At 39.0% G+C, this 27,854-nt stretch overlaps 1 protein-coding gene and 1 long non-coding RNA gene across 2 annotated transcripts in view; one reads left to right on the forward strand and one right to left on the reverse strand.

Annotated features, from left to right (window-relative positions):
- Positions 1–355: 355 nt before the first annotated feature.
- The window catches only part of LOC122665362 (trafficking protein particle complex subunit 6B-like), a 70,421-nt gene continuing 42,922 nt past the window's right edge, over positions 356–27,854 (forward strand). Inside the window, 3 exon segments of the mRNA XM_043861495.1 lie at positions 356–380; positions 4,310–4,325; positions 26,466–26,641. Of these exon segments, the coding sequence (XP_043717430.1) occupies positions 26,490–26,641 (152 nt within the window). The 5' untranslated portion in view covers positions 356–380; positions 4,310–4,325; positions 26,466–26,489.
- Positions 22,272–22,962, reverse strand: LOC122665363. Its single transcript, XR_006333476.1, has 3 exons — positions 22,729–22,962; positions 22,476–22,626; positions 22,272–22,386 (listed from the first exon to the last, which is right to left on the reverse strand). It is a non-coding gene; the product is annotated as an uncharacterized LOC122665363 (long non-coding RNA).

Genomic DNA, 27,854 nt, shown 5'->3' on the forward strand with positions numbered 1-27,854 from the left:
AGAAAAACCAAGTGGCATAGATTTGATAAATACTGAGCATAAAGCCAAACCTACCATATATACATCAGAGGGGACAAAAACCATGCCCTGAAGTACAACAACAGCAGTTACAAGTATGTGAGCTTGGGGCGAGGTGGATTAGGGGGCAAAGGCCCTGGAACTTTCTGTGGAGGAGGAAAGAAAGGTATGGACAGTGTTAAGGGATCAAGTACAACCTCCCGTACAGGAACACGAGGGTCAAAACCCAGTCTCATCTTCCCCCAGTTAAAATAGGGGGCAACCTCCCTCACTCGGTTATATAGGCGTTGAGCACCTTCAAAAGCCTTATCTACACAGAAACATTTAAATGCAGCCGATTGAACCACGTGATTGATTGTAAGGTTCGTCGTGGCATATCTTTCAGCCCAGAGATAGTCGCTCACATTATCCACAATGTCCCGAGCAAACTCTAACCTAGCCAGTAGATCTTTCTCCCAACACTCAAGGGACCTATGATCTTCCAATTCTGCTTCCAACTAAGAATTATGCTTCCTCAGTATAGCATTGGCTCTGTCATATACTTCTATCCGAGATTGCTACTCCTTCTCACGCTCTGAAGCCTCCCAAGCCATGACAGCGGACAAGGGAGGATGATCCTAGGTAAAAAAAGGGGAAAGGAGTCATGGTCGGATATGCAACTAGACAGAAATCTAAAAATAGTGAATAAAGCCTGTGGCCATTTGTCATTAATCAAGAAGCATGGGATTACACAAAAAAAAAAAAAAAAAAGCAGCAACAATGCAATAACATTCGATGTAACAAAGATATTAAACCTTGGAGGTGTCTACAGCATCTTCAGGGGTCACGAGGGTAGTTGGCGTGGTCGATGGGGTCGGGGGAGGATTTTCCTCTCCCTGCTCAACACTCTGCACAAAATTTTGCTCTGGAGTAGTCCCAGAAGGAACAGAAGTCACTATCTGGCCAGCTTCGCTGGCAGTAACTCCCCCTGGGCTAACCAAAAAGCTTTGCCCACCGGCCTCGTTTGAAGACACTTGAGGAATCAGAAAAGAAGAAGGACGAGGGATGTCCAACTTTCCCACCGAAGAGGCAGGCTTGTAGGCACCCGACTCTAACCGCTCAAGCATATATTCCACTTTGGATATCCCTTCGAAGTTGAAATCCGGTTGTCTCTCCTTCACTTGAAACCAGATGGAGTGAGCCATCTTCAACATAGTCAGAGAAGCCGTCGACATGTGGTGAACCTTGCAAGTTTCAGATTTAAGATAGTCATTGAGGGCCTTGGCCCCGGCATCATTAACCTGAACCTTCAGGCTATCAATCTCAACTTGCAGCTCACGAGCCAATTGTTTCTTCTCGCCCAACTTCTTTTTTACTTTCCCATAAGAGGTCACAGAAGCTCGGATTTTCTCCTCCACCTTCGTCAGACTCTCCTGAGCTGCCTCTAGCTCTTTCACTGCAGAATCTTTCTCTGCCCTCAAAGTGGTCAACTGGGTATTCAGCAGCGAGACCCGTTCATAGTTGTACTGGGCCTTCCTCAACTTCGTCATTACCCTCTCGGATTCTTAATACACCGAGGCGACTTTCCTCTTCAGCTCTACCAACTCTAAAGCAAAAGCCAAGTCTAAAATGAAGAATGGAATAAGAATCGGCAAGCAAGGAGAAAATGAACGGTACAGACCAAGAACAGAACGTCACCTCATAGGCCCGAGCAAGGGTGGATTTCTCTAACGTCTCATCGGACATCCCAGAAAGCCAGTCCTAGTCCGCTGGGGCAACGCAATTCAGGGCCATATTCTCAGTAGCCGTGATATTGCCAATCACCCTCTGGTCGTTGTTGATGGACCATTGGGGAACGAACACATCAAGATTGGCCTCACCCTTGCCCTTGTCCTTTCTGGTATTGTTAGGGGGAGGAAGACCTTTCTGGATCATTGAGGACCCCTCCTCCCGAGAAACCAACCCCGGGTCAGAAGTCATCTCCTTACTCGAGGAAGCCTCTACAATTTCTGAACCTCAGGGAGGCGCGGGGGGAGGCTTAAACGATCCCTTCTTCAGAAAATCCTTACCCAGCTCAGTGGAGGATGCTTTTCTTTTCTTGATCTTGTTCAAGAGGGCAAGAACTTTATCCCCTGCAACCTGAAGATCTTCCTCCTCTATGAAGGACGACAAGGAATCCAAAGGAAACTCCACTGCAACCAACAAAAGGAAAATATCAAATAAAGAGAAGGTTATAGTGCAACCTGAGACACCCCGGGGAAGGGGAAAGGAGGAATTCCCGAAATGCTCACCCCGCTCTAGCTCGCCTATATCTTGGACATCGATAACCTCTGCCTTGATGCAACTCTTATCAGCTATCATCTTCTCCAAAGTCACCTGATCCTCGGAGTGCAGGGGTGGAATTTTGTTTCCCGTCGTGGTATCAGGGTAATTCCATGCGGTGGGACACTCCGGCTCCTCATAGATTGCCTAGAAAAACCTCTACTTCCAACCATGGTTGGACGAAGGTAGAGAATCCACTACTGGAACACCGCGTTAGCGAAAATAGTACCATCCGGGGTGACCGCTATTCTGATTCAAGGTAAAGCACCTAACGAACAGGCCAGGGGAAGGATGTCTCCCCAACCGAAAGCACTTGATTAAAAAGGCCCCCACACACCTCCAACCGTTGGGTACCAGTTAGCTGGAAGCTATCTTATAATGTCTAAGGAGTTGGCCCACAAAAGGAGAAAAGGGATATTGAAGCCCAGCTTCGAAGGCATCAAGGATAAGCCCCACCTCTCGGGGTTGGGGCTGATTCAATCTATCCTCGGGAGAGGGAACTCTGAGAACAACCGCCTTTGGAATCACATAGACATTTCAGATCTCCGAAAGGTTATAGTCAATTAGGATGGAAGAAATCTCGTCGACCCCTTTTCCAATGTTAGGATCCTGTTGCAATTGTTGAACTCGATAACCTTAGCCGTTTCATAGAGTCAAGGCTGGAGGTGCTGGCGAACACACCCGTGGAGCTCCGAGGAACAAAGGCTGAAATCCTAGAACTTGCGCCTCCAACTAGGGGCAATGGAGGGGAGATTCCCCGATTTCCTTCCTAAATAACTCCATGGAATAATCTCTCACTCTCGTCTAACAAGGATTCTACTTCTGAGTCATCCTTGGAAGAAGAACTTCTCTTGGATTTCCCCATTTCCCCGTGGCGAATACACAAAGGAAGAAAAAGGAAATGCAGATACAAAGAAAGAGAGAAAATCACTTACTTGAGATGATGACAATTGTGATTGAAGGAGATAGGAAGGCACACAACAATGCTAGGGCAGAACTCGAAGAAATATCTTTGACAGAGAAGCTTGAAGACGATGAGATGAGAAAACTAAGGAAGGCTGAAACATTTTATACCCTTAGGGACGCCCTCGTAACTCCCGTTAGATCCAAATGCACGATTACTTTTAACGGGTCAGATGACAGGGAGAAGCAAGGACCTAGACCTCGAAAGAAGGGCGTCATCGTCAAAGAACACCGGGAAAGTAAGGGATTTCAAAAATTAAACTTTATGACATCCCATCCATCTCCCCTCAAAAAGCGCGAAAGGCGACAGATATTTTGCTCCCACGCACTAACAGCAGCTAGTGGCGGCGCATGAATAGATAACCAATGAAGGTTAAAAATGTCCAACAGAGAAAGAATCGTCTCCAATTAGGCTTGGTTTCATGTTGGCCAGGTCCAGACCAACCATCCAAGACCCAGCAATTTGTCAAGGCCACCGACAATGCATATCAAATTACTCCCTACACCTCAACCGAGGTAAAGGGAGTAGGGGGCAAATGATACACCATAATTTGTACTTCAAATCTTGACCGTACATGTGGACTCCCCACGATTCACAAAGGAAAGGAAGTTACAGGCACGCTTGAAGACTCCCACACGCCTGACGGTTATGAAGTCAGGCCCCACTACGGCAGTTACGTAACCACCAAGAGAAGGTCCCACTTGCGTCAAGAATCGTCGAGATCCCGAGATTCCTAGGGGAATCTCAACAGGAATGGGAGCTTTCCTAAAACCGTACACCCAGAAAAGGAAACTAGAGAAAGGGAAAGGATGGCCCAACCTTTGCCTCCATCACTATAAATTAAGGGCTAGACCCTCATGTAAAAGGAGAACTCAATTAGCACTATTTTGTGTTCAATAAAGAAAGAGTATTTTCTAGTCTCATCTCCTTTATTCCCCAATTTCCATCTAGTTATTAGCATATCAGTTGTGTCGTCGGTAGATTTCTCTCCGTCAGAATTCTTTGCACAACACATGCAATGATGAGAGAGATAGACACAGAGGTGCTAGTATACCCTACTTCAGCGGCTTAGAGAACCTCTTCCCAAAAATTAAATAGGGTGAAATCTTTGGATAGATAAATCCCAATTAAACACCCCTGCTCACATGTCAAGTTTTAACCCAAAAGGTAGTTTGTGAAATGGAAAAATAAAGCTTTGAATGAAGAACCACAAAGAGATTGTGTGGAACTGTGGACCAGCAAGAGAATGTCTAATATGGAATGGAATGTTATTATTAAATTATCAAATTTGGGTCTGAAATTTTACACCTGGTCAATCCAAACCATCTCCTATATATCTAAAGGTCATTTCCACATTGCCAATTAGCCATGCTTGTCTTGAAACCTTTCCAAATGTGTCAGTCTGTAGATACTTTTGCCTTTAAAATATGCTAAAAGTACTAATAACCACACTTCTTGTACTGTTAGGACTCCTTAGCCTTTACAAAAAAAAAAAAAAAAAAAAGAAAAGGACTCCTTAGCCATATACTTTTCCCATGAGGGTCTCCTTCTATCTAAAAAATTTGAGACAAAAAGGTCTCAAAAATATGTTGGCCAACGCCATATCTTTTTTTCTTTTTTTTTCATAGCAGCAAGGCCAAGCATACACTTTTTAGAGGAAAAATGATAGGAATTTTTTTTTGACACATGCAATTTTTTGCAATGTAGACAAGATGATTTGGTAGTCTCACCGGCACATAGGTAATAAATCTTCTAGATATGATATATGTCTAATTTAGCGGTCCACTCAACTGTATGGCCCACCATATTAAGCTCAAGGTTCAAAAACTCATTTCGACTAGGTCGAGATCTCGGCAAGTTTGTGCATTTTTCTTTTGTTCCACAATGATGTTTTCGGTGGGCAAATGTCCGTAGTTGGCTCCAAAATTTTAAGGTAAGCTTGTTATAGGTTAGATAAATATATTTAAATCTTTAAATTAAAAAAAAAACACATAATTTGGTGTTTTGGATTTTCACCCTTGGTTGGCAGTAAATTTTGAACTCTAAATGTAATATTGCCTATTTTACACGTTGTTTGAATGATATGAGACATTATTGGTAAGTAAAACAAGTAAATTATGCAATAATGGTTGAAGACACATAATATTGAATAATTATTTAAAAATTATTAAAGACTTAAAGTTTCTACTACAAACTTGTTAGAAACTAAGAAGCCATAATCAAACGAGAAGGAGAAGAGTGGCTAGAAGGGGAGGAGCGGTTTTGTGTTGCTTTGCTTCCTCCCTCAAGTATCTTATTTATAATAAAACCATTACAACCATAAAAGGAAAAGGAAACTAAACCTAGTCTAAAATAGGAAACTGACTCCTAACTCCTAACTCCTAACAATTAAAGACATAAAACAATAAAGGAAACCACAATGGACTCAACCACAATAGGGACACTCCCCCTATCATGGTACACTTCTCAACACTCCCCCTCAAGCTAGTGTATACAGATATAAAAAAAAAGGGCTCTAGTTTGGACCAAAAAGAATAGAAAATCAAACTCAACACCAGTCTTAAATAGTAATTGTAGACTTCAGTGAGCACAGAGGAAACTCCAATCAGCCATCATAAAATCAATAGAAATATCAGTCCAAGCACATCAACATCAGTAGCATCTGTAGATAAAACGCTATGTCGAACCATCAGCAACGAACAATAGTGGATGATAGATAACATCAACCGCAAACCAAAAACATCATATAGGTAACGATGATGGATGTTCTCCAATAATTGCGGAACTTGATTTCTAATAAGGGAAGACTCGATCTTCAATTTAAGAAAAGAACTCAATCTTCAAACAAAGGAAGAATCAATCCAATCGCACTAAGTGGAATTTTCCTGTTAATCTTCAAAAACACCATATCATGCTTAATAAAACTAAAGATGGAGGGCAGTAACTTCAGAGTTTTACGAAATAATCTTGAGAAAGGTAAGACTCTCAGGTAAGACTCTCCAGTTAATGACTTATATAGAGCAGATATGCAAATAGTAATATCCAATCCCAATCTCCCCCTCACGTGTAACATTACACGTGAACAAAGAACAACCAATAATCAACATCTCAAAGCACGAGCATCACAATAAACCCCATAAACAAGAGCACCGCAAATACCAGCCATAGATAAAAGAATTCCAATATCAGTTTCTAACCTCCCTTCACTGGAGCCAACAACCACCATGCAAGGTCCAACCTTCAAAGAAGTACAAATCCCACATGTGTTCGGGGCCAACCTGGGCAACTATACTTCAAGAATTTTGAAGAAATGTCAGAATTAAAAGGGCAATGGCAATTTGGTATATAACCAGCATCTCAATAATTTCCAATCTCGCCCTCAAAGACGAAGTCCAATCTCAATGTCTTAGGGCCCACCAAAGCAATAATATGGTACATATGTATACCCAATGACAATTTTGTAATTACATCATACAATCTCCAATTGATGTGGAATCCGGGTCAAAATACCCAATTTCGTGCGGGATAGACCCATCCAAGCATATAATAGGCAATAGCAAGAGATAATGGCAGAACCATAATTTAAGTGAAATCTATATATATGCATAATTAAGCAATGCCAAATTTAAGGGAGGAGTGGCAATCTAGTAATAAACCAAAATTTGCAAGGGGTCAATTTGGTAGTTAAAGAGGCAATGGGACATGATCAGAATTACTATTTATTATTTAGGGGTAAGCTTGGAATGAGTTATAAAATAAGAGCAAGGGAGGATAAGGGAAGATGACATAGGCATAAAGATAAACTCCCACGATAGGGGGAGTAAAGTTGGGGGTAGATTTAGAATAAAAGTAAAAGAAAGGGATATTTTTTAAGAAAAAAAAAAGGGTTTTATACATACCCACATGATGCTTGTCTTCAACTTACGACCAACAAGAGGGTTTGAGTAGCAGGAGAGGCTAACCAATGTAGGGTTGTCATTTTCCTTCAGCAGGCTTCACGCAACCTGCAACTTACGGAAGAACAATCGATAACAGAGACAATTATGAGAACTAGCCATGAGAGGAAATCGAGAATCATGGATTGATTCAAATCGGCAGCAAACCTTAGTAGCAAATTAACAAGGAGAATCGAAACCAGAAATTAAAGAACACCTTCTCAGTTCACTTGCTTCTCAGGAGGAGAGGACCTCGTCGAACCAAGAAACCTTCATCTTCGAACCCACCAACTAAACGAGGCTCCAAAATTTTAGAAAATTTGTAAACTGGTTCATATCTTCCAGCTTTATTGAATTCAAGTCTCAATGAATCCATACCACAAGCATCAAACCAGTATCAAGGCTCTGAAATTTCTCCATGCGGTAGGACCAAACTTGATTCTGGTTGCAACTAATTTTCCCACAACAGAAGTTATCGTTGGACATAACTTCATAAATCGATTCTGCAGGAATCGATTTCAATCTCCGGCATGAACCATAAATCAATTAAAAAATCTCAATAGTAGCTGCCAGAAAACCTTCGAACCTTAGGACAGCAGCAAAAAATTGTGACAACCAAGGGTCCTCTTCAACCTTACAATGCCAACAAGCAACGAAACTCTAGTACTTATTTTTTTTATGAACTAGGGTTTCCATCACCAACTTAGAAACTTAAGCAACTCTCAAAACTGCAAACCAAAGAGAGAGCAAGGTCGATAGGAGAAGGGAGAGAAGAGGGATTTTGATGGAAGAGGGGAGAAGCTGAAACTTATATCAAATTTAATGTCTCTGATACCTTGTTAGAAACTAAGAAACTAGAATCAAACAAGAAGGAGAAGAGTCACTGGAAGGGGAGGAGCCATTTTGTGTTGCTTTGCTTCCTCCCTCAAGTATCTTATTTATAATAAAACCATTACAACCATGAAAGGAAAAGAAAACTAAACCTAGTCTAAAATAGGAAACTAACTTAGACTTAGGAAACTTACTCCTAACTCCTAACAATTAAAGACATAACATAATAAAGGAAACAACAATGGACTCAACCACAATAGGGGCACTCCCCTAATTGTGGTACACTTCTCAACACTCCCCCTCAAGCTGGTGTATACAGATATCAAAAAAAAAGCTCCAGCTTGGGCCACAAATAATAGAAAATCAAACTCAACACTAGTCTTGAATAGTAGTTGTAAACTTCAGTGAGCACAAAGGAAACTCCAATCAGCCATCATAAAACCAGTAGAAATATTAGCCCAAGCACATCAGCAGTAGCAACATCAGTAGATAAAATGCTGTGTCTAACCATTAGCAATGAACAAAAGTGGATGATAGATAATATCAACTACAATCCAAAAATGGCAGAAGATAGGTAATGATGATAGATGTTCTCCAATAATTGCGGAACTTGATTTCTAATAAGGAAAGACTCGATCTTCAATATAAGGAAAGAACTCGATCTTCAAACAAAGGAGGAATCAATTCAATCGCACAAAGAGGAATTTTCCTGTTAATCTTCAAAAACACCATATCATGCTTAAAAAAATCTAAAGATGGAGGGCAGCAACTTCAGAGTTTCCCGAAATAATCTTGAGAAAGGTAAGACTCTCTAATTGATTACTTGTGTAGAGCAGATATGCAAATAGTAATATCCAATTCCAATCTCCCCCTAACGTGTAGCATAACATGTGAACAAATAATAGCCAATAATCAACATCTCAAAGCACGGGTATCACAATAAATCCCATAAGTAAGAGCACCGCAAATACCAGCCATAGATAAATCAATAAAAGAATCCCAATATCAGTTTCTAACCTCCCTTCATTGAAGCCAACAACCACCATGAAAGGTCCAACCTTCAAAGAAGTACAAATCCCACATGTGTTCGGGGCCCACCTGGGCAACTATACTTCAAGAATTTTGAAGAAATGTCGGAATTAAAAGGGCAATAGCAATTTGGTAAATAACCAGCATCTCAATAATTTCCAATCTCCCCCTCAAAAACAAACTCCAACCTTAATGTTTAGGGCCCATCAAAGCAATAATATGCCACATATGTATACCCAATGGCAATTCTATAATTACATCATACAATCTCCAATTGATGTGGAAGCTGGGTCAAAATACCCAATTTTGTGCGGGATGGAGCCATCCAAGTATACAATAGGCAATAGCAAGAGCTAATGGCAGAATCATAATTTAAGTGAAATCCATATATATGCATAAGCAAGGCCAAATTTAAGGAAGGAGTGGCAATTTGGTAATAAACCAAAATTTGCAAGGAGTCAATTTGCTAGTTAAAGAGGCAATGGGATATGATGGGAATTACTATTTATTATTTTGGGGGTAAACTTGGAATGAGTTATAAAATAAGGACAAGGGAGTATAAGGGAAGATGACATAGACATAAAGGTAAACTCCCATGATAGGGGGAGTAAAGTTGGGGGCAGATTTGGAATAAAAGCAAAAGAAAGGGATATTTTTGAAAAAAAAAAGGGAAAAAAGGGTTTTATACAAACTCACCTGAAGTTTGTCTTCAACCTACGACCAACAAGAGGGTTTGAGTAGCGGGAGAGACCAACCAAGGTAGGGTTGTCATCTTCCTTCGGCAAGTTTCACACAACCTGTAACTGGCGGAAGAACAATCGATAACAGAGACAATTCTGAGACTAGCCAAAAGAGGAAATCGAAAACCATGGATTGATTCAAATCGGCAGCAAAACCGTACTAGCAAATCAACAAGGAGAATTAAAACAAAAAATCGGAGAACACCTTCTTCTCAGTTCACTTGCTTCTTAGGAGGAGAAGACCTCGTCAAACCGATGAACCTTCGTCTTCGAATCCACCAACTAAATGAGGCTCCAAAATTATAGAAATTTTGTAAATTGGTTCGTATCTTCTAGCTCTATTGAATCCAAATCTCAATGAGTCCAATCCGCAAGCATCAAACCAGTATCAAGGCTCTAAAATTTCTCTAGGTGGTAGGAACAAACTTGCAATAGAAGTTATCGATGGACATAACTTCATAAATCGATTCTACAACAGTCAATTCCAATCTCCAACATGAACCAGAAATCAATTACAAAATCTCAGTAGTAGAATAGACATTGCTGCAAAACAACCTTTGAACCTTAAGGCAACAGCAAAAAACCATGACAGCAAAAGGTCCTCTTTGACCTTGTGATTCCAACAAGCAACGAAACCCTAGTACTTCCTTTTTTATGAACTACGGTTTCCATCACCAACCCAGAAACTTAAGCAACTCTCAAAACTACAAACCAAAGGGAGAGTTAGGTTGATAGGAGAAGGGAGAGAAGAGGGATTTCGATGGAAGAGGGGAGACGTTGGAACCTAGATCAGATTTACTGTCTCTGATACCATGTTAGAAACTAAGAAACCAAGATCAAATGAGAAGGAGAAGAGTGGCTAGAAGGGGAGGAGCCATTTTGTGTTGCTTTGCTTCCTCCCTCAAGTATCTTATTTATAATAAAACCATTACAACCATAAAAGGAAAAGAAAACTAAACCTAGTCTAAAATAGGAAACTAACTTAGACTAGGAAACTGAATCCTAACTCCTAATAATTAAAGACATAAAACAATAAAGGAAACCACAATGGACTCAACCACAATAGGGACACTCCCCCTACCGTGGTACACTTCTCAACAAAACTACAATGAACAATAATACATAAATCATAGACACCATTCTCCCAAGTATAGTGAACAATAATAAATAAGTCATAGACACCCTAGTCTTCCACGTCTGAGATTTCTAAGTCCCAATTCCCATCAAGTGACTTCTTACAATTGACATATATATAATTGAGCCATATCCAATTAATATTAATCCTATTTTTTTCATTTTTTATTATAGGAAAATCAATTTTTTTACCAAAAAAATTAAAAATAAATTTATAAACAGAAAAAATTTCGACACTGTGAGATTGTAGATCGGCCAATGGTGATTAACATATATATAATTGAGCCCCATACAATTTATATTAACCCTAATTTTTTCACTTTTTGTTGTGGGAAAATTAATTTTTTACCAGAAAAATAAAAAAATAAAATTTTACCGGTAAGGTTGCTCCATTGTAACCAAGTGGTCACGGGTTCGAGTCTCTGGAAACAACCTCTCTGTGAAGCGGGGGTAAGGCTGCATACATTATGACCCTCCCCAGACTCGTAGTGGCAGGAGCCTCATGCACTGGGTACCCTCTTTGAAGGTCGTGCTTGGTGCATTGGTCAAGTGCTCACTTGCTGAACGCTTGGTCACGAGTTCAAGTCCTAGAAACAGCCTCTCTGGAAACAGGGGTAAGGCTGCATACATTTGACCTTCCCCAGACCCTGCTAAACGCGGGAGCCTTGTGCACTGGGTACAACCTTTTTTTTTAACAGAAAATTTTTTTTTGACACCGTGAGGTCGTAGATTGACCTCCAGTGTGTAATATATAAAAAATCTAACCCCATACAAGCATAGAACAAGTATTTATAATATTTTTTTCCAAAAACTAGTTTTTGTGAGTAGTATCTTTACCTGAAATAGTTGAATGTAGCCAAATCTTCCATAATAGGCCACAAATCGATCTCTTCGTAGTGATGTGGCAACCCCCAGTCGTGTATCCCAGCTGTATTGAGTGATGATGTAGCTAAAAGGGCAAGAAACAAGGGTTTCTCCCCTTCTCTACACAAAAACCCCTTTTTCTATCGAGACACTTCAAAATTTCGAAATGTGGCTCGAGTTGGTGCTCTTTTTATACAGTGGAATGTAGTAGTTTTACGATATTTCGGCGAGATGGTACTTTTGTACCAAAATTTTGACCGAAATTTTTGAAACACTACATCTTTTAAGTTTCGTATGTAATCTCTTCTCGAGGAGCTCAAGATTCTCGAAATATTTGAAATCTCGCCAAGATCTCGCGAGATTTAGAACTATGATTGAGCTTATTCCCCTGAATTTCATTTTCAAATTTTCTTTTCTCATTCAAGCTTTCATAATGTTAGGGAGTCATTGGGAGGGGAGATTAGTGCTAGCCCTAATGCACTAGCACTAATACCGAGCCCCATTTGTTTCCAATTCTGTCCCTACTTAGGGGTAGGTTGGTCATTGTGTTCTCTTACCATAATATATATATATATATATATTCTTTTTGCTGGGATTAACCCTAATTGAGTGGGTAATTCCCTGTTTTAGAAATCTTCTCTTTTCTTCATCTCATACCTAGGGATCTACTATACCTTAAGTCCCCTCCTCTTCGCCTTCCCCTTTCCCTTTTCTTTTTTATTTCTTTTTCCCTGGCCCATTCTTGATCAGCACAACACAAGAGGCTGCGGTTACATTAAGAGGAGGTATTCTTCCCCCTTGGTTTCATATACTGATTCAATATTCCTTCTTTGTTGATTGTTGGAGATCTATTTGCTGAGATTTTATGGTATTCTATTTATGGAGTTGATTGATTATTTCTGGAGATGAGATTTGGCTCTATCGCTGGATGGGTAACTAAATCAGATTTAAAATTTTGGGATTCAATTTCTGTTTCTTATGTTATGACATAATTTGCGGTGTTTGATGGATAGTTGGATCAGAATTAATTTCTGATTGGATTTTATTGGATCAGAATTGATTTCTGATCAGTTTTCATCAGATCTGGTTTTGTAATTTGTCAAACCAGATCTGATTTCTGAAGATGGTTGAGTCAAAGTGTGTTCTGACTGAAGTTGTTTCTTCTTCCTCTACTCGGATCACAGAAAAGAAATTAGAAGGTGTCAATAATTTTCACCAATGGAAGAAGATTGTTCAATTGGTCTTGACAGGTAGGGACCAACAGAATCATTTGACAAAGACTAAACCTGTAGAGGATACAACATGGGACTTTGTTGATGCATGTATTTTGGGACAGATGCTAAACTCTATTGACAATAATATTGTTGATCTGGCTATTCATATTGATACTGTGAAGGAGTTGTGGGAATATTTAAATATATTGTATTCTGGACAGAATCGTCTTTCCCATATCTATGAGTTGTCACAGGAATTTTATCGGGTTGATAGGAAGGGATGTTCCCTAACTCAATATTTTGCTGATTTCAAGAGGATGTATGAAGAATTAAATTTGCTACTTCCTATCACCGCTGATGTGAATCAGATGCAGAGCCAGCGAGCGCAACTTGCAATTATGGGATTTTTGGGTGGTCTTGGAAATGAGTATGACTTAGTCCGGTCTGAGATTCTTGCTGGTGACAAAGTGGCCTCTTTAACGGATACTTTTTCTCGTGTTCTACAGGTATCTCATGAGGGGTCCTCTTATTCTAGCACAATGGACAGTTTATCTCTTGTGTCACAAAATACCAATCATGGAGGGGGTCGTGATGATGATCATGGGAACACACGTGGCCGTGAGAATGGTCGCGGATCTGACAAAGGGCAACAATGTGATACACAGTTTTCATCTGATGGCTCGAGTGTTGTGAGAACCTGTCATCACTGTGGAAAGCTAGGTCACATCCAACGCTACTGTTGGAAACTTCATGGCAAACTGCCACAATAGAAGTTTGCCAATTTAGCCACAAGTACTGAGTCTTCTACACAACCTTCATCATCTGAAGGAAAGATGGTTATGATGACAATGGAGTATGCATGGTATAATCAGTTCCATATTTCTCAGCCTTCCACAATGCCATCATCCACAGCTACTGTTGTCCAGATAGGTAATGCTACTGCATGTTTTTCCTCTACCTCTAATCCCTGGATTATCGATTCAGGAGCATCCGATCACATGTCTGGTGTTTTAAGTAATTTTTCTTCCTTAAAAAAGTCTTCTGTTAGTGTTTCTTTGGCTGATGGTTCGTTAGCCAAGGTCAAAGGCACTGGTACAGTTCGTCTAAATTCCTCTTTGTCATTGTCATATGTTCTTTATTTACCAGATGTTCCTTTTAATCTCTTGTCAGTCAAAAAACTTACTAAAGCCTTCAATTTCGATGTTCATTTTCAGGATCTTATGACAAAGAAGATGATTGGTAAGGGACGTGAGTCGGGGGGATTGTATTTGCTTGAGGATTTTTCATCAGTTGCATTCTCTAGTACTATGCTCCAGTCGTTGTCCAAGAGTTGTTGCCCCCCCATCTCCACAGACTTTACGACATCATCTTTGTCTGCAGATCCCAAGATAAGTACCCCTGCCTCTAATCTCGATATTCCCATTGCTCCTTGTAAGGGTATTCGTAGTAGAATTGCTCATCGTAAGGGTGTTCGTAGTAAAATTGCTCATCGTAAGGGTGTTCCTAGTTGTACTATAAGTACCCCTTCCTCTGATCTCGATATTCCCATTGCTCATCGTAAGGGTGTTCGTAGTTGTACTCAACACCCATTTTTGAATTTTGTGTCCTACTCTGGTTTATCTTCTACTTTCTATTCCTTTCTTTCCACCATTGAGTGTCACCTTATTCCTAAATCTATTGCAGACGCATTATCTAGTCCTAGCCGGAGGACAACTATGGAAGAGGAACTGTTGGCTTTAATAGAAAATTAGATGTGGGATCTTGTGCCTTTTACCTCCTAATAGGAAAACTGATGAAGAGTTGATGCACTACATCCGCAAGAAGAAGAAGAACAAGAAGCTGTCCAAGTAGTACTACTAGTACTAGTTAGTTGCATAGTAGTTTATTTTCCATACTTGGTTTTTATTTTGATGTAAAAGTCACATGACTAGGATCGGATAGGCTATTTTATGAGTCATGTGACAACTTAAAAAGTCACATGACCTTTTTCTTTCAATGTAATAGGAAATCAGCTAGGGGAATCTTTCCTTCTCCTAGGCTGAATAGGTGTAAGGCCCTTAGGCCCTTATTTAAAGCAATAGAAACCGTGGAGCTATTCATTCTCCATCTTATGAAATTAAAACTGTTGTTTGCAAGCTGCTGCTTCTCTTCTCGTGGGATTGCTTTGTGTTTGATCAAGGTAAGGTGGGATTAGTGTGTGATCCAATTGATACCTTGCGGTGCAAAGCCCAGGGGGTTCGACAAGCTCTCTCTCAAGTGTTCTTCTTCAAGACTTGATTTTTTTTCAAGATTCTACTGTTGCCATCATTCTTCCGGCATCTACAAGTAAGTTTGAAGCTCCCCCCATCCCCCGATTTTTATCGTCTCAATTACAACCTCTCAATTACATTTCAATTACACACCTAAGATGAAGACACGTGGCATGACATGATCTAACGGTCTAAATTAAAATGGTAATTTATCTTTCTTTTGGCTCAATCGAAAGTTTCCCTCCATTCTCTCTTCGTCTCTGCTCTCTCAACAACGAACTGAACTTGTGCTCGTGTTCCTCTCTCACGACGACGACGACCTGACCAGACTCACCGTAAACTGCATCCTCACGCCGGCGTTCACCTTTCTCATGGTTTCTGTTTCTAAATCCCTAACTCTCTGCCATAACTCCAGGCGTTCATCTTCCTCTCACGAACGAAGGTCTCTGCCCTGCTATTTCAGGAGGTAAATGGGAGTATTTCTAAATCCCCAACTCCCTCTCCTCGTTCATCTTCCTTGCACGAACGAAACCCTAACCCATTCTGACTTTGGGTTTGTTTTGCAGACCCTCATCTTGCAAACTCCTCTCCCCAAAGGCGCCGAAGGCGACGACGATTCGTCTTCTCCACAAGCCAGGTATCTTTGCTATATCTCCCTCTCACTTTCTTTGTTTTTTTTTTTTTTTTTTTTTTTTTGCCATTATTGTATCGATTTGGAACCAAATCGGTTACAGAGAAAGGGAAAATGGTAGAAGATTTGATTTCTTTACATTGCCTCTATTTTTTATTGTGTTTTTATTTTTTTTTGTCATTTATGTATCGATTTTTGAACCTTTTGTGGGTGCTCTGTCTTGCTCTCTTCCCAATTTAGCCATTTGTGTCACTTAAATTGTTTGAACTTATAAAACATAGGTTGTCTTTCTTCCCTATTATGTACTGAGCACAAGTGGATGAACACATGACCTCCTTTATTTGTAAATTCAGGCTGAAATGTTCATGAATGATGGGCTATAGGCTAGGAAATAATTTAATTGAAGGTTGTTGGATTGTGAAACCTGAACTGTATCCCAGTTTTCATACCAATTGAAGGTTCTTGGATTAATCCACCTAGATATTGGAAAAGAAAATGAAATCCTATTTGTTTATGCAGTTTAAGGCCTTCTATTATTCTCATACTAAAGCTGGCAAGCTGATGCTGCATAGATTGCTGGGGTAGTTTTGAACATGACCAAAGAAGCTTGGAACATTTCAGAAGTAATCCAAAATATTGGGTTGCCTGCTTAGACCAACAACTTGGGACATGTGATGAAAACAGCCATATTTCAGAATAGAGAAAGTTTATACTTTTGGGGTCAGTAATAGCTCTTGAATTGATATTCTGATCTCAATTGCTAGATGGTTGATTGTTAGGTTAAAGTTGGATACTAGCATTTTATTTGCATATTAGGAACAATTTCTCAAATGACAGGTGAAAACAATTTTCAATTAGTAGTACAAGTGGTTTTCTATAATGCCTTCTTATTTCTTTAATTCTTATCTTCTATCTTCTTATTTCTTTAAGGTATTCTGTATGGTAAACATTATGATGTTGTGAATTCATAGGGATATTGGTGAAGTTACTCTTTTTGAAATATATAAAGATGTGTGGTTGGTTTTTGTTTTTCTTTTTTAAATTTTGTTTGCTATTGTTCAGGTGGGTTATGGATAATCCAATAGCTACACCGGATAAAAACATAGGTCTAGATGATGAGGAAAAGCCTAAAATCGGCATGCAATTTAATTCAGAGACGGAGGCATATGATTTCTATAATAGCTATGGAGGAAGATTGGGTTTTAGTGTTAGGAAGGAATTTGCAAATAAGCGGAGAACAGATAAGACAGTAATAACTTCGAGGAGATATGTATGTAATAAATAAGGTTGTCGGAGGGAAGACAAGCGTGATATTTCTATAAAGAATCCTCGAGCGGAGACAAGATCTAATTGTCCTGCTCGCATGGGAATAAAGCTTTTGGGAAATGGTTCATACCAATGCAATGATTTTGTGGAAAATCATACTCATGAGCTTCATGTACCATCTACCACTCACATGCTGCGGTCACAACGGAAAGTTTCGGCAATACATGAACATGAAATTGACTTGGCCGACGATTCTGGAATTAGACCTAAGGCCGCATTTGAGTTCATGGGTAGACAGGCAGGTGGGAGACCGAACCTTGGTTATACATCAGTAGATCATTACAATTATCTTCAAACTAAACGTCAACGTGACTTATTTTATGGTGATGCGGGGAGTTTGTTACAGTATTTTAGAAAACAGACCAGGCTCAATCCCTCTTTTACATACAGTCTGCAGTTGGATACAGATGGGCAGATAACTAATATTTTTTGGGCGGATGCGAGAATGGTAATAGATTATTCACTTTTTGGTGATGTGGTGACCTTTGATACTATATTTTGTACAAACAAGGAGAATAGGCCTTTTGGCATTTTTTCTAGATTTAACCATCACAGAGGCATCGTTATATTTGGAGCAACACTTTTATATGATGAGACGGCCGAATCATTTAAATGGTTGTTTGAAGCTTTCTTGGAAAACCATGGACAAAAGAAGCCTATAACATTATTTACAGATCAAGATGCCGCCATGGTAAAGGCAATTTCGGAGGTGTTTACTGGAACATGGCATGGTTTATGTACTTGGCATTTAATGCAAAATGGCATTAGGCATCTAGGTAACTTAATGAATGATGGATCAAGCTTTCTATCAGATCTGAAGAAGTGTATATATCAGTATGATGAGGAAGTACAATTTGAGGCTGCATGGGAACAATTAAGGAGTAATTATCAGGTTGAAAATGATTCATGGTTGAATCGTATATATGGACTTAAACAGAAGTGGGCCAAATGTTTTATGAAGAATACATTTACAGGAGGTATGCGGCGTACACAACTAAGTGAAAGTATAAATGCTGATTTGAAAGATTATACAAAGTCTACTTTAGACATTGTACAGTTTTTAAAGCATTTTGAAAGAGTAGTCAATGATAAGCGTGCTAATGAATTGAAGGCTGAGTTTGATGCAAGAAATAAGCTCCCAAGAAACTCGTTTTCCCACACGCCCTTGATGAGACGTGCAGGAAAAGTCTACACTCCATTAATTTTTCGCTTGTTTCATGATGAGTTCTCTTGGGTTGGTTCTTGCTACATAAAATGGAAGGATGAAAGTAATAGCTTGCATAAGTATGATGTTGGTATTCATGGTTCAGAGGAGGAATTTAAGGTTGAATGTCATCCATCCGAGGTTATTGTTAAATGCAGCTGTAGGAAATTTGAGACATTTGGTATCCTATGTCGCCATGCTTTGAAAATTTTTGTAAGGTTAGATATCACGTCTATTCCTGAAGCTTATGTTTTGAGTAGATGGACACATGCAGCAAGAAGCTTAGTAGTGGAAGATAGCAATGGAATACAAATTGAGCAAGATGTTAATTTGGATTCTACAGAGCGTTATAGAATTATTTGTCGTAAACTGGTAAATATTGCATCAGAAGCATCCAATTCAGCAGAGGGATATGCATTGGTGAACAATGTTGCTAGTGATTTGTATAAACAATTACACAATCTACATAGCGGGAATTCAAATCCATCTCCAGATGAGTCAACTGAGGAGCCTAATCTGAATATTGCGAAAGGGCTTAAAAAAAAAGAGAAAAAGAAGATAGAGGGCTCAAAAACAAATAAACGATTGAAACCTTGGATGGAAACAATGAAAGAACCTCCAGCCCTCAAGAAAAAACCAAGGAAAGTGAAACACAAGGACCTCCACCAAAGCCAGCCTCTAGATGAGTCAATTGACCTCCACCAAAGCCAACCTCCAGATGACTCAGCTGAGGAGCCTAATTTGAACATTGGAAGTGATGCCTATACACCATGCAATATAGTGCATTTGAATCAACTGGATGGATGTCAAGGAAGTGAACCCAACCATAGTTACATGGATCTACTTCTGGTATTGTCTACTAATTTTGATTATTGGTTTTTAAAGTTTTGAATTCTCTATTTCACTTTTGTGACTATTTGTTTGTTATATTATAGTCACAGAGGACACTCGAGCATTCTATACATCCTATATATTCCTCTCAATACTCCATATCTCAGGTATAGCTTTAATAACTTAAGTTTAAGGTATGGCTGATGAATATATCATATTTATGTTTAGTTTCTTCATGTGCAGGTGAATGTTGATCAATTTGCCTCCCAGACTTCTTTACCTTCTGCACCTGCTGATTCATGAACCAAATGGTTGATCAATATATTTTATTTTGGCCTGCGATTGATGGTTAGTATTGAAGAGGAAGAAGAATTTGCTGGTTTCTTACTAGTATTTCCTCAGTTCTGTCCTGTTTAATTTACTTGTTTTTTTTTTACTCTCTGGGTTTTTTTCTCCTTTTGAATAGACCTTTATTATTATATTGTTTTTTCTCTTGAATTGTCTATACAACTGAGTTGGTGAGGAAAATATACCAATTCATGTTAAGGACTACGGATGCTTTTGTGTTGCTGTTTTTTTTTTTGGGGGGTGGGGTAAGATTTTGTGTTGAGGGAGAGGAGAGGTTAGTTCTATTGGTTCTGTTTCCAACTACGAATTGTGTTATGGAATTGTGGGGTGAAGGGTGGGTGGTCAAGTATATATTATGGAATTGTGTTATTTATTTAAAGTGGGACAGCTATTCTCTAGTTTGGAGGTCTTTATGTCATTGTGAAAAAGCACATAATAGATTTGGAAACTTGTCTATTTTGGCATCATCATCAGTAGTAATTTCAGTTTGACTTGCTATTGCTTATATGGACTGCCTTATCTTTCTTTCTTTATGATTTATCAACTCTGAATCATTTTCAATACCTAACATTATAGTAATTGAAGATGATGGATCAAATTGTCAAGAACTATAAACACAGACCTGAACCCGGTTGTCTCTGCTCAGTGCTTACAAACTACACTTCCTCACTGTTTCCTCATGATGGTGCTTCCTTGTTAGAATTTTAGTAATGTACAATGGAGGATCTATATGAGCTGAACCCAGTGCAATAATATTCATGAAGATATCTCTTTAACAACTTGAGTTTTATTTTGGGTTCTGAACACCATTTCTCATTCCATTTGATCGGGATCCATAAGAGCTAGGACCAGGCCAAGTTCCCTACATTAAAGCCACCTTTGCCTTCTCTCTCTCTCTCTCCACATATAACCCCATCTAACCAAAAAAATTTACACTGATAGACACCTCATATAAAAACAACACACGGTAATAAAGTGTCAATTAAATGTGAGAGTCTTGGAGAATTTTTTCTTATCATATTAACTGTGGTTTATTTTGTTTGTTTGTAGGGATTGCACTGTGAAACTGTTGAGGAATTCCCTAAAAGTCTTGTGAACCCATACTCAAAGAGGTTCTTGTGGGCAGAGATCACTCCAAGAGGGCCTACTTGGTCTTATGTGGATGACATGGTTCTTAGGGAGAATTATTACAAGTGTCCTATGAAGAAGAGTACTCCAAGGGGCTTGAAGCTTATTTTCTGGTTTCATAATTTTTAATATGGGCAGACCAATTCAGTCAATTGAAGAACTGTTATATGTACTTCATCTTGTAAAAACTTTTATAAATGGTTGATATGTGAGGATTGAGTTCCTTTTTTGTCTAGTTTGTCTGAAAATCCAAACTTTTATTAAAAAAAACAAAAGGGGGGTTCCTTTGACTTCTCTATCTTGGGTTTTCTATTTCTAGTATGTTCTTCACTCTTTTGCTCATTTTGGGAGTTTGAAGTAGTAAAAGACTTATGTTACTTAATATCAAGGCAAGGCCATGCTTGTACTAAGAGAAGCAGTATAGTTTATCCAAGGCAGCTTCTCTGTGCTTTTTTATTTTTCTTAATTTCAATGTTCTTGCTCAAGCTTTCATGGAGGTATGTTGGCCTATTTCTGGAAATCAGGTGATTAGGTTGTTCATCTTAATCTTGAAGGACTATTGGTGCATGTGAGTTTGGTCGATGAGAATATTTCTAGTTTGTTCATCTTAATCTTGAAGGACTATTGTTGGGGAGGATGCTATTACTATGCCAGTTTGGAAGGATAAGGATATTATTACTACGCAAGTGGTTTTTTAGGATGCTTGAAATGTATTTATGTTTTATGTTTGTTGGCTTCCAATTTATCAAAGGACAAGCATCATAAGTCAATACTTGGAAGTTGGGTAGAAATGGTAAAATTCCAAGAAGTTGGAGGGGAAAAAAAACCCAAGTTATTTGCTGTATCTATCACGTTATGGTTTAGCTTCTATTGTGGAACCTTTGTAAAAGCTTGGAGATATGATGCTTCTTTGCTTAAGCTTTGATGGGAACAAAAATTCTTCCTCTTGTATTATTAATTGGTATTGAGCATAAATTGGAAAGATCTATGATGGATACTGGAAAGATAAATTTTCGAAATTTGTGGTTCTATCCAAAATTTGACCCCTTTGGTTCCTGCTTTTTACTTTTTCATGAGCTTTATCTTTGGTGGTTCAGCTCAATGAAGACAAAAGGACTTGAAGAGAGCTACAACAGTAGAGCAAAGAAATTGTAGAAGGAAAGCTAGACTGTCCCAATCAAACCAAAAATTGAAGAGCTTGAACTAGCCAAGTTTAGGACCCTTTGACTGAAAAGAAAATGTAATGAATTGCAACTTGAATATTTTAGCATTTTGTTCTCTCCAACGATTCCATTGAAGTAACTACAATTAGTATCTTTTCGTTGCAACTAAAGCATTTATTTATCAAAAAAGAAAAACAATTGCTAGTTCTGGGGCATTATCTAAGATAAGCCAAAATAGTTAAAGGAATGGAGCCCCATTCTAACTTTCGTCTCTATTCATTTTCATCCTACTCAGAGTTGAGAACCCAAATTCAAATTCATCAAAATCTTCTTCTTCTCCATTCTCTTCCACTGACTGGCTCAAAACCCTCTGCTGCTCTTTGTGGGAAGCCCATCTCGATCAAATTAGCAACAGCAAATTCTGCGATTGCAGGAGGTGGAGGAGCATGCTCCAGCAACAACTCTTTAAAATGTGACTGCATAGAAGAGAAAACGTAACAGTTTAATCAAATACGCCAAAAAATGAGGTGATATAAGCCTAACTAGGGGGGTCTCACACTCTCACCTCATCCAGTGCCACCGTATATAATCCTCCAGTTTCTTGACAAAGATGTTTACATATATAAATTTCTGCAGAAAGACCAACAACTGAACACCTTATTTTGGATTTCTTGCATTTCTGGATAGTCTCCATTACATCCCCTGGATCGCAGGTACTGAGAGCAGAATATAATATTAAGACTTCGCGATGACCATAGGATGGGATTTGGTTCAGATAGCCGTGACAAGATCTAGAGCATTCTGTAGAGAGGAATCACCTGAGCACTCCAGTTTACCCATCAATGCCTTTACATGGGATTCTGGACTGCCACCTAAATCTGTTAAGCACTGAGCAACCCCATCTTTTATAGTTACCAGGCCAATATGACTAAGTGGGTTCTGATCAAAGAACTCTCTAATGAAGGCTTCTACTTGTTTTGCAACTACAACCATCCGACTTGGTCGGAAGTCCATTTCCGCAGCTGCCTGCACATGGTTAAGAAGAGCCAACCCAAGATTAGCATAAGCTTAGACTAGAGGTTTTTTTTTTTTTTTTGGGTTGGGGAGGGGAAGGACAGAAATAGAAAGAAAAAAAACCAGAAAAAAGCCAAAGCCTCTAATCAAACAGTCTTAAAGATGTAGACACATGAGCCACACAAACCAATTTTGCAGTGTTCTGAATCTACTTCATTCAGATGGACCTGGTTTCAACTTGTCAACCGATACCATCCACAGAAAAGGATTTTTCAGCTTAAGCACCTAAATGCACAAGAGTAACACGACAAAAATGGGGACTGGAACGGCTACCATCTCCTCTACTGAATAATGGGGTAGGTTAACCAATCCTCTATCGGGGTTTATGCATACAACCAGAGCAGCTTTAGTTCAATTTTGATGTATTGGAAGGGCATAGAAATTATTACACAAGCCAATGCTTCCAGGACCTTCAGATTAGGATTTATTTTTCCTACAAACATATATTCCAGCAAAGAGTAGTCCCCTGTCATTCCATCTTCAAATCGAATCACCCTACGCCTGATAAAAAATTTCTAGGAGATAAAATTGCATCTCACATAGTTCAATTTTCATAACTTTTGAATAAAGAAGCACCTAAAAAAACCAACTGTCTTCTCTTATTTGGGATTGGCAATCAGATTAGTTGTTTGTAGCCCAAGATGGGTTTCAACCCATGTCTATAATGTTGGATTCAACATCTTAGAAACTTGCATTTTCCTCGTAATGGACCTGGAATTACTTGATCAATCAAATTCGCTACGTTTCCAGAACTTCCAGCTCAGTATAGCTTCATCAGCACCCAATTCCAATCTAACTATCAGTTCAAAACAAAAAAAAACCAAAATTGCAACGGGACAGCTTCTTGGTTTCAGCTGTGATTTTTTTTTTTTTTTGATAGGTAGGGAGGGGTATGTAGGATGTGAACCAAGAGGCTTGAACTCAAGACCTCCCGGTAGCAATGGGTTTCTTGGTTTCAGCTGTGATTGATCCTATGTAGTCTTCATTGTTGGCCATCTAGAAAATGCTTCCTCTAGTAGTCCATTAAATTATTTCCTAGCCTATAGTCCATTAAATTATTTACTGTCAGGCTATCAGCAGCAGTGGTGTAGTTAGTTAATTGCCTTCATTAAAAAAAAAAACCAGAAGAAAACCTGATTTCTTCTTCTCTAAATCAAATATATATGTAGAAAACAGGCCCTGTTTCAAATCAAATGAAAGATGTTAACCAAATCAAAATCTAGAAAAAGTTCAATAAATTGACATGAACATCCAACAGCACAACATTGTCTAGGAAATACCACTCTTGGCTAGATCATCAACCACATCATTTCCAAATCTTGGTCCTAGGGAATGAGATGTTCATCAGGGAAGCCAAAGCCCAAAACTCTATGAGTTAGAGAATCTTCCAGCTCCTAGGGAGGTTAGCTCATAAATTGATTAACAAGTTTAGTAGTTAAACTCAACACATGAATATACTAAGTTTTCTTTTGATGCAAAGGGTTAAATCATCTTTTCTTTGGACAGGGAGGAGGATGAAGAGTCCTCCCAAAACATAGAGGCCTAGTATAATTATATGTTCTGCTGTAGATTCAGAATCATGGAAAAGCATGTATTTGAGAAGGTAGGAGATAAGAATTAAAGAAATAAGAAGGCATTACAGAAAACCACTTGTACTACTCATTGAACATTGTTTTCACCTGTCATTTGAGAAATTGTTCCTGATATGCAAATAAGATGCTGGTATCCAACTTTAACCTAACAGTCACTCATCTAGCAATTGAGATCAGAATATCAATTCAAGAGCTATTACTGACCCCAAAAGTGTAAACTTTCTCTATTCTGAAATATGGTTGTTTTCATCACATGTCCCAAGTTGTTGGTCTAAGCAGGCAACTCAATATTTTGGATTACTTCTGAAATGTCTCAAATTCCAAGCTTCTCTGGTCATGTTCAAAACTACCCCAGCAATCTATGCAGCATCAGCTTGCCAGCTTTAGTATGAGAATAATAGAAGGCCTTAAACTGCATAAACAAATAGGATTTCATTTTCTTTTCTAATATCTAGGTGAATTAATCCAAGAACCTTCAATTGGTATGAAAACTGAGATACAGTTCAGGTTTCACAGTCCAACAACCTTCAATTAAATTATTTCCTAGCCTATAGCCCATCATTCATGAACATATCAGCCTGAATTTACAAATAAAGGAGGTCATGTGTTCATCCACTTGTGCTCAGTACATAATAGGGAAGAAAGACGACCTATGTTTTATAAGTTCAAACAATTTAAGTGACACAAATGGCTAAACTGGGAAGAGAGCAAGACAGAGCACCCAAAAAAGGTTCAGAAATCGATACAAAAATGACAAAAAAAAATAAAAACACAATAAAAAACAGAGGCAATGTAAAGAAATCAAATCTTCTACCATTTTCCCTTTCTCTGTAACCGATTTGGTTCCAAATCGATACAATAATGGCAAAAAAAAAAAAAAAAAAACAAAAACAAAGAAAGTGAGAGGGAGATATAGCAAAGATACCTGGCTTGTGGAGAAGACGAATCGTCGTCGCCTTCGGCGCCTTTGGGGAGAGGAGTTTGCAAGATGAGGGTCTGCAAAACAAACCCAAAGTCAGAATGGTTAGGGTTTTGTTCGTGCAGGGAAGATGAACGAGGAGAGGGAGTTGGGGATTTAAAAATACTCCCATTTACCTCCTGAAATAGCAGGGCAGAGACCTTCGTTCGAGAGAGGAAGATGAACGTCTGGAGTTATGGCAAAGAGTTAGGGATTTAGAAACAGAAACCATGAGAAAGGTGAACGCCGGCGTGAGGATGCAGTTTACGGTGAGTCTGGTCAGGTCGTCGTCGTCATCGTGAGAGAGGAACACCACCGTGGAGCACAAGTTCAGTTCGTTGTTGAGAGAGCAGAGACGAAGAGAGAATGGAGGGAAACTTTCGATTGAGCCAAAAGAAAGATAAATTACCATTTTAATTTAGACCGTCAGATCATTTAACGCCACGTGTCTTCATCCTAGGTGTGTAATTGAAATGTAATTGAGAGGTTGTAATTGAGACGATAAAAATCCCCCATCCCCAATCTTTTGCTCCTAAACTTTCTACAGCCCAACCCTAACCTTTCCCCTTTTATTTTCCTAAATTTTTCTAAACCTAATTTAATCACAGCCTTAATCCACCATCATAATCCATTCAAATTTAAACCACAGCACCCTCACAACCTCCCTCACAGCCTTAATCCACCATCATAATCCATTCAAATTTAAACCACAGCACCCTCACAACCTCCCTCACAGTCGATAATTTTCCGATGTAAAACTCGATCCAATTGCAAAATATGAATAATGTGACTTTTTAAGCTTGTTAGAGGTCCTATTCTGCAAAAAATCCTGCTGGAGGCCTAATTATACAAAAGTGAATAATTACAGACCTGCAAGTTCAAAAATCTCTTAATACTTTTATAGTGTACGAGTGTGCTAACTCTGTGTGAGGGAGAGAGAGAAGAAGAAGAAGAAATGGGGAGAGAGGTATCAGAGAGCTGCGTGGACAGTTTGGTGATAGAGATGGTTTCAGCCTACTGCAATCGATTCTACACCTCCAAGCCAGAGCTCGCCGCTCGGAGGATCGAGGCCATTGGTTATCAAGTCGGTCACCAGCTGTCAGAGAGGTAAGACTTCTTGCTAACTCCCTTAAAACAGCTATTTCCTTTCATGTGTTTCTCTGAATATTCATATTCATAGCATACGTATCGTCCGGATCAAGGAATTTGATTTAAAAAAGTCTTGAATGATCGTACAATTTGATCTTCTTTACCCCCTGATTCCCTACTGTGATTTACTTACGTTTCGATGGGTCATGGATTGATGTTAAAGGTACTTAAATAGTTCTGAATATGTCTTTCACTGTCCGGTTTAGTGAGGGTAGCTTCGTTCTCTACGGATCTAGAATTTGATTATTTAGCGGCAAAAGTATTTTGATGTAATTATGTACCCTTAAATTGGATGATTTTTCTGACTTGTTAGGTTTTGATGAACCTAACATTTCACCTAATTTATGGTTTCTTTGGTTGTGGAAGAAAATGTGATTGACTTGGGTAAATAAAAGTGATCAGAAAACGGTGGCACTAAAGGAAACTCTGAACCTAATTACAGAAATTAGGATTTTAATGCCTGGGCTTAATTAGGGCAGAATGAAGTGGTTGATTTAGGTTAGGGACCAAGGCTAGAAGGGAAGGTCTGCTAACAGAATATGTGAGTGTAACAAACAGAAACAGTGGAGTCTGGTTGTTCAGAGTTTAGATCAGAGTTGAGATTGAGACAGAATTGGGAACAAGGTAGAACTAGGACTCGGCTGGAAAAAACCTGATATATTGTAAACCAGGGCCTGGATGAAGTGAAACTCTGGTCGACTTGGGATCTTTATGTGTTGAAGTGATGGTTGAAATTTCAGGAAAAAACTGATGTTTCTAACAAGCTTTCGATACATTGAAACTAAGCTGTGACAAAAACAGAACAGGGTAGTACAAGATTTTAGTTCACGGTATTGGTGCTGGTACCGGTCACCACCAATACTTATACGATCGGCTGTATCGGGCCGATTCTAGTACAAAAAACCAATGCAAATAGCTGGCCTTTTTTTTCTTTTAGTTGGGTATGTAATCTCAGTTGGTAGAACTAGAACAAGTACTAATGTAGAAAGGGTTCAACTAAGAACCACTCTACAGTAGGATCGATGACAGGTTGCAGCAGAACATCATATTAGCAATAAAACCAGAATTAGTAACTTAGGAGGTAGATATCAAACCGCCCAACAGAAGGCTACCAAACTTAGGTTGAGTGGAGGTGATGCTGATCAGGTCCTTTGCTCCAAATTACAGCCAA

This window comes from Telopea speciosissima, chromosome 6 (genome assembly GCF_018873765.1).
Source record: "Telopea speciosissima isolate NSW1024214 ecotype Mountain lineage chromosome 6, Tspe_v1, whole genome shotgun sequence".
Lineage (NCBI taxonomy): Eukaryota > Viridiplantae > Streptophyta > Magnoliopsida > Proteales > Proteaceae > Telopea > Telopea speciosissima.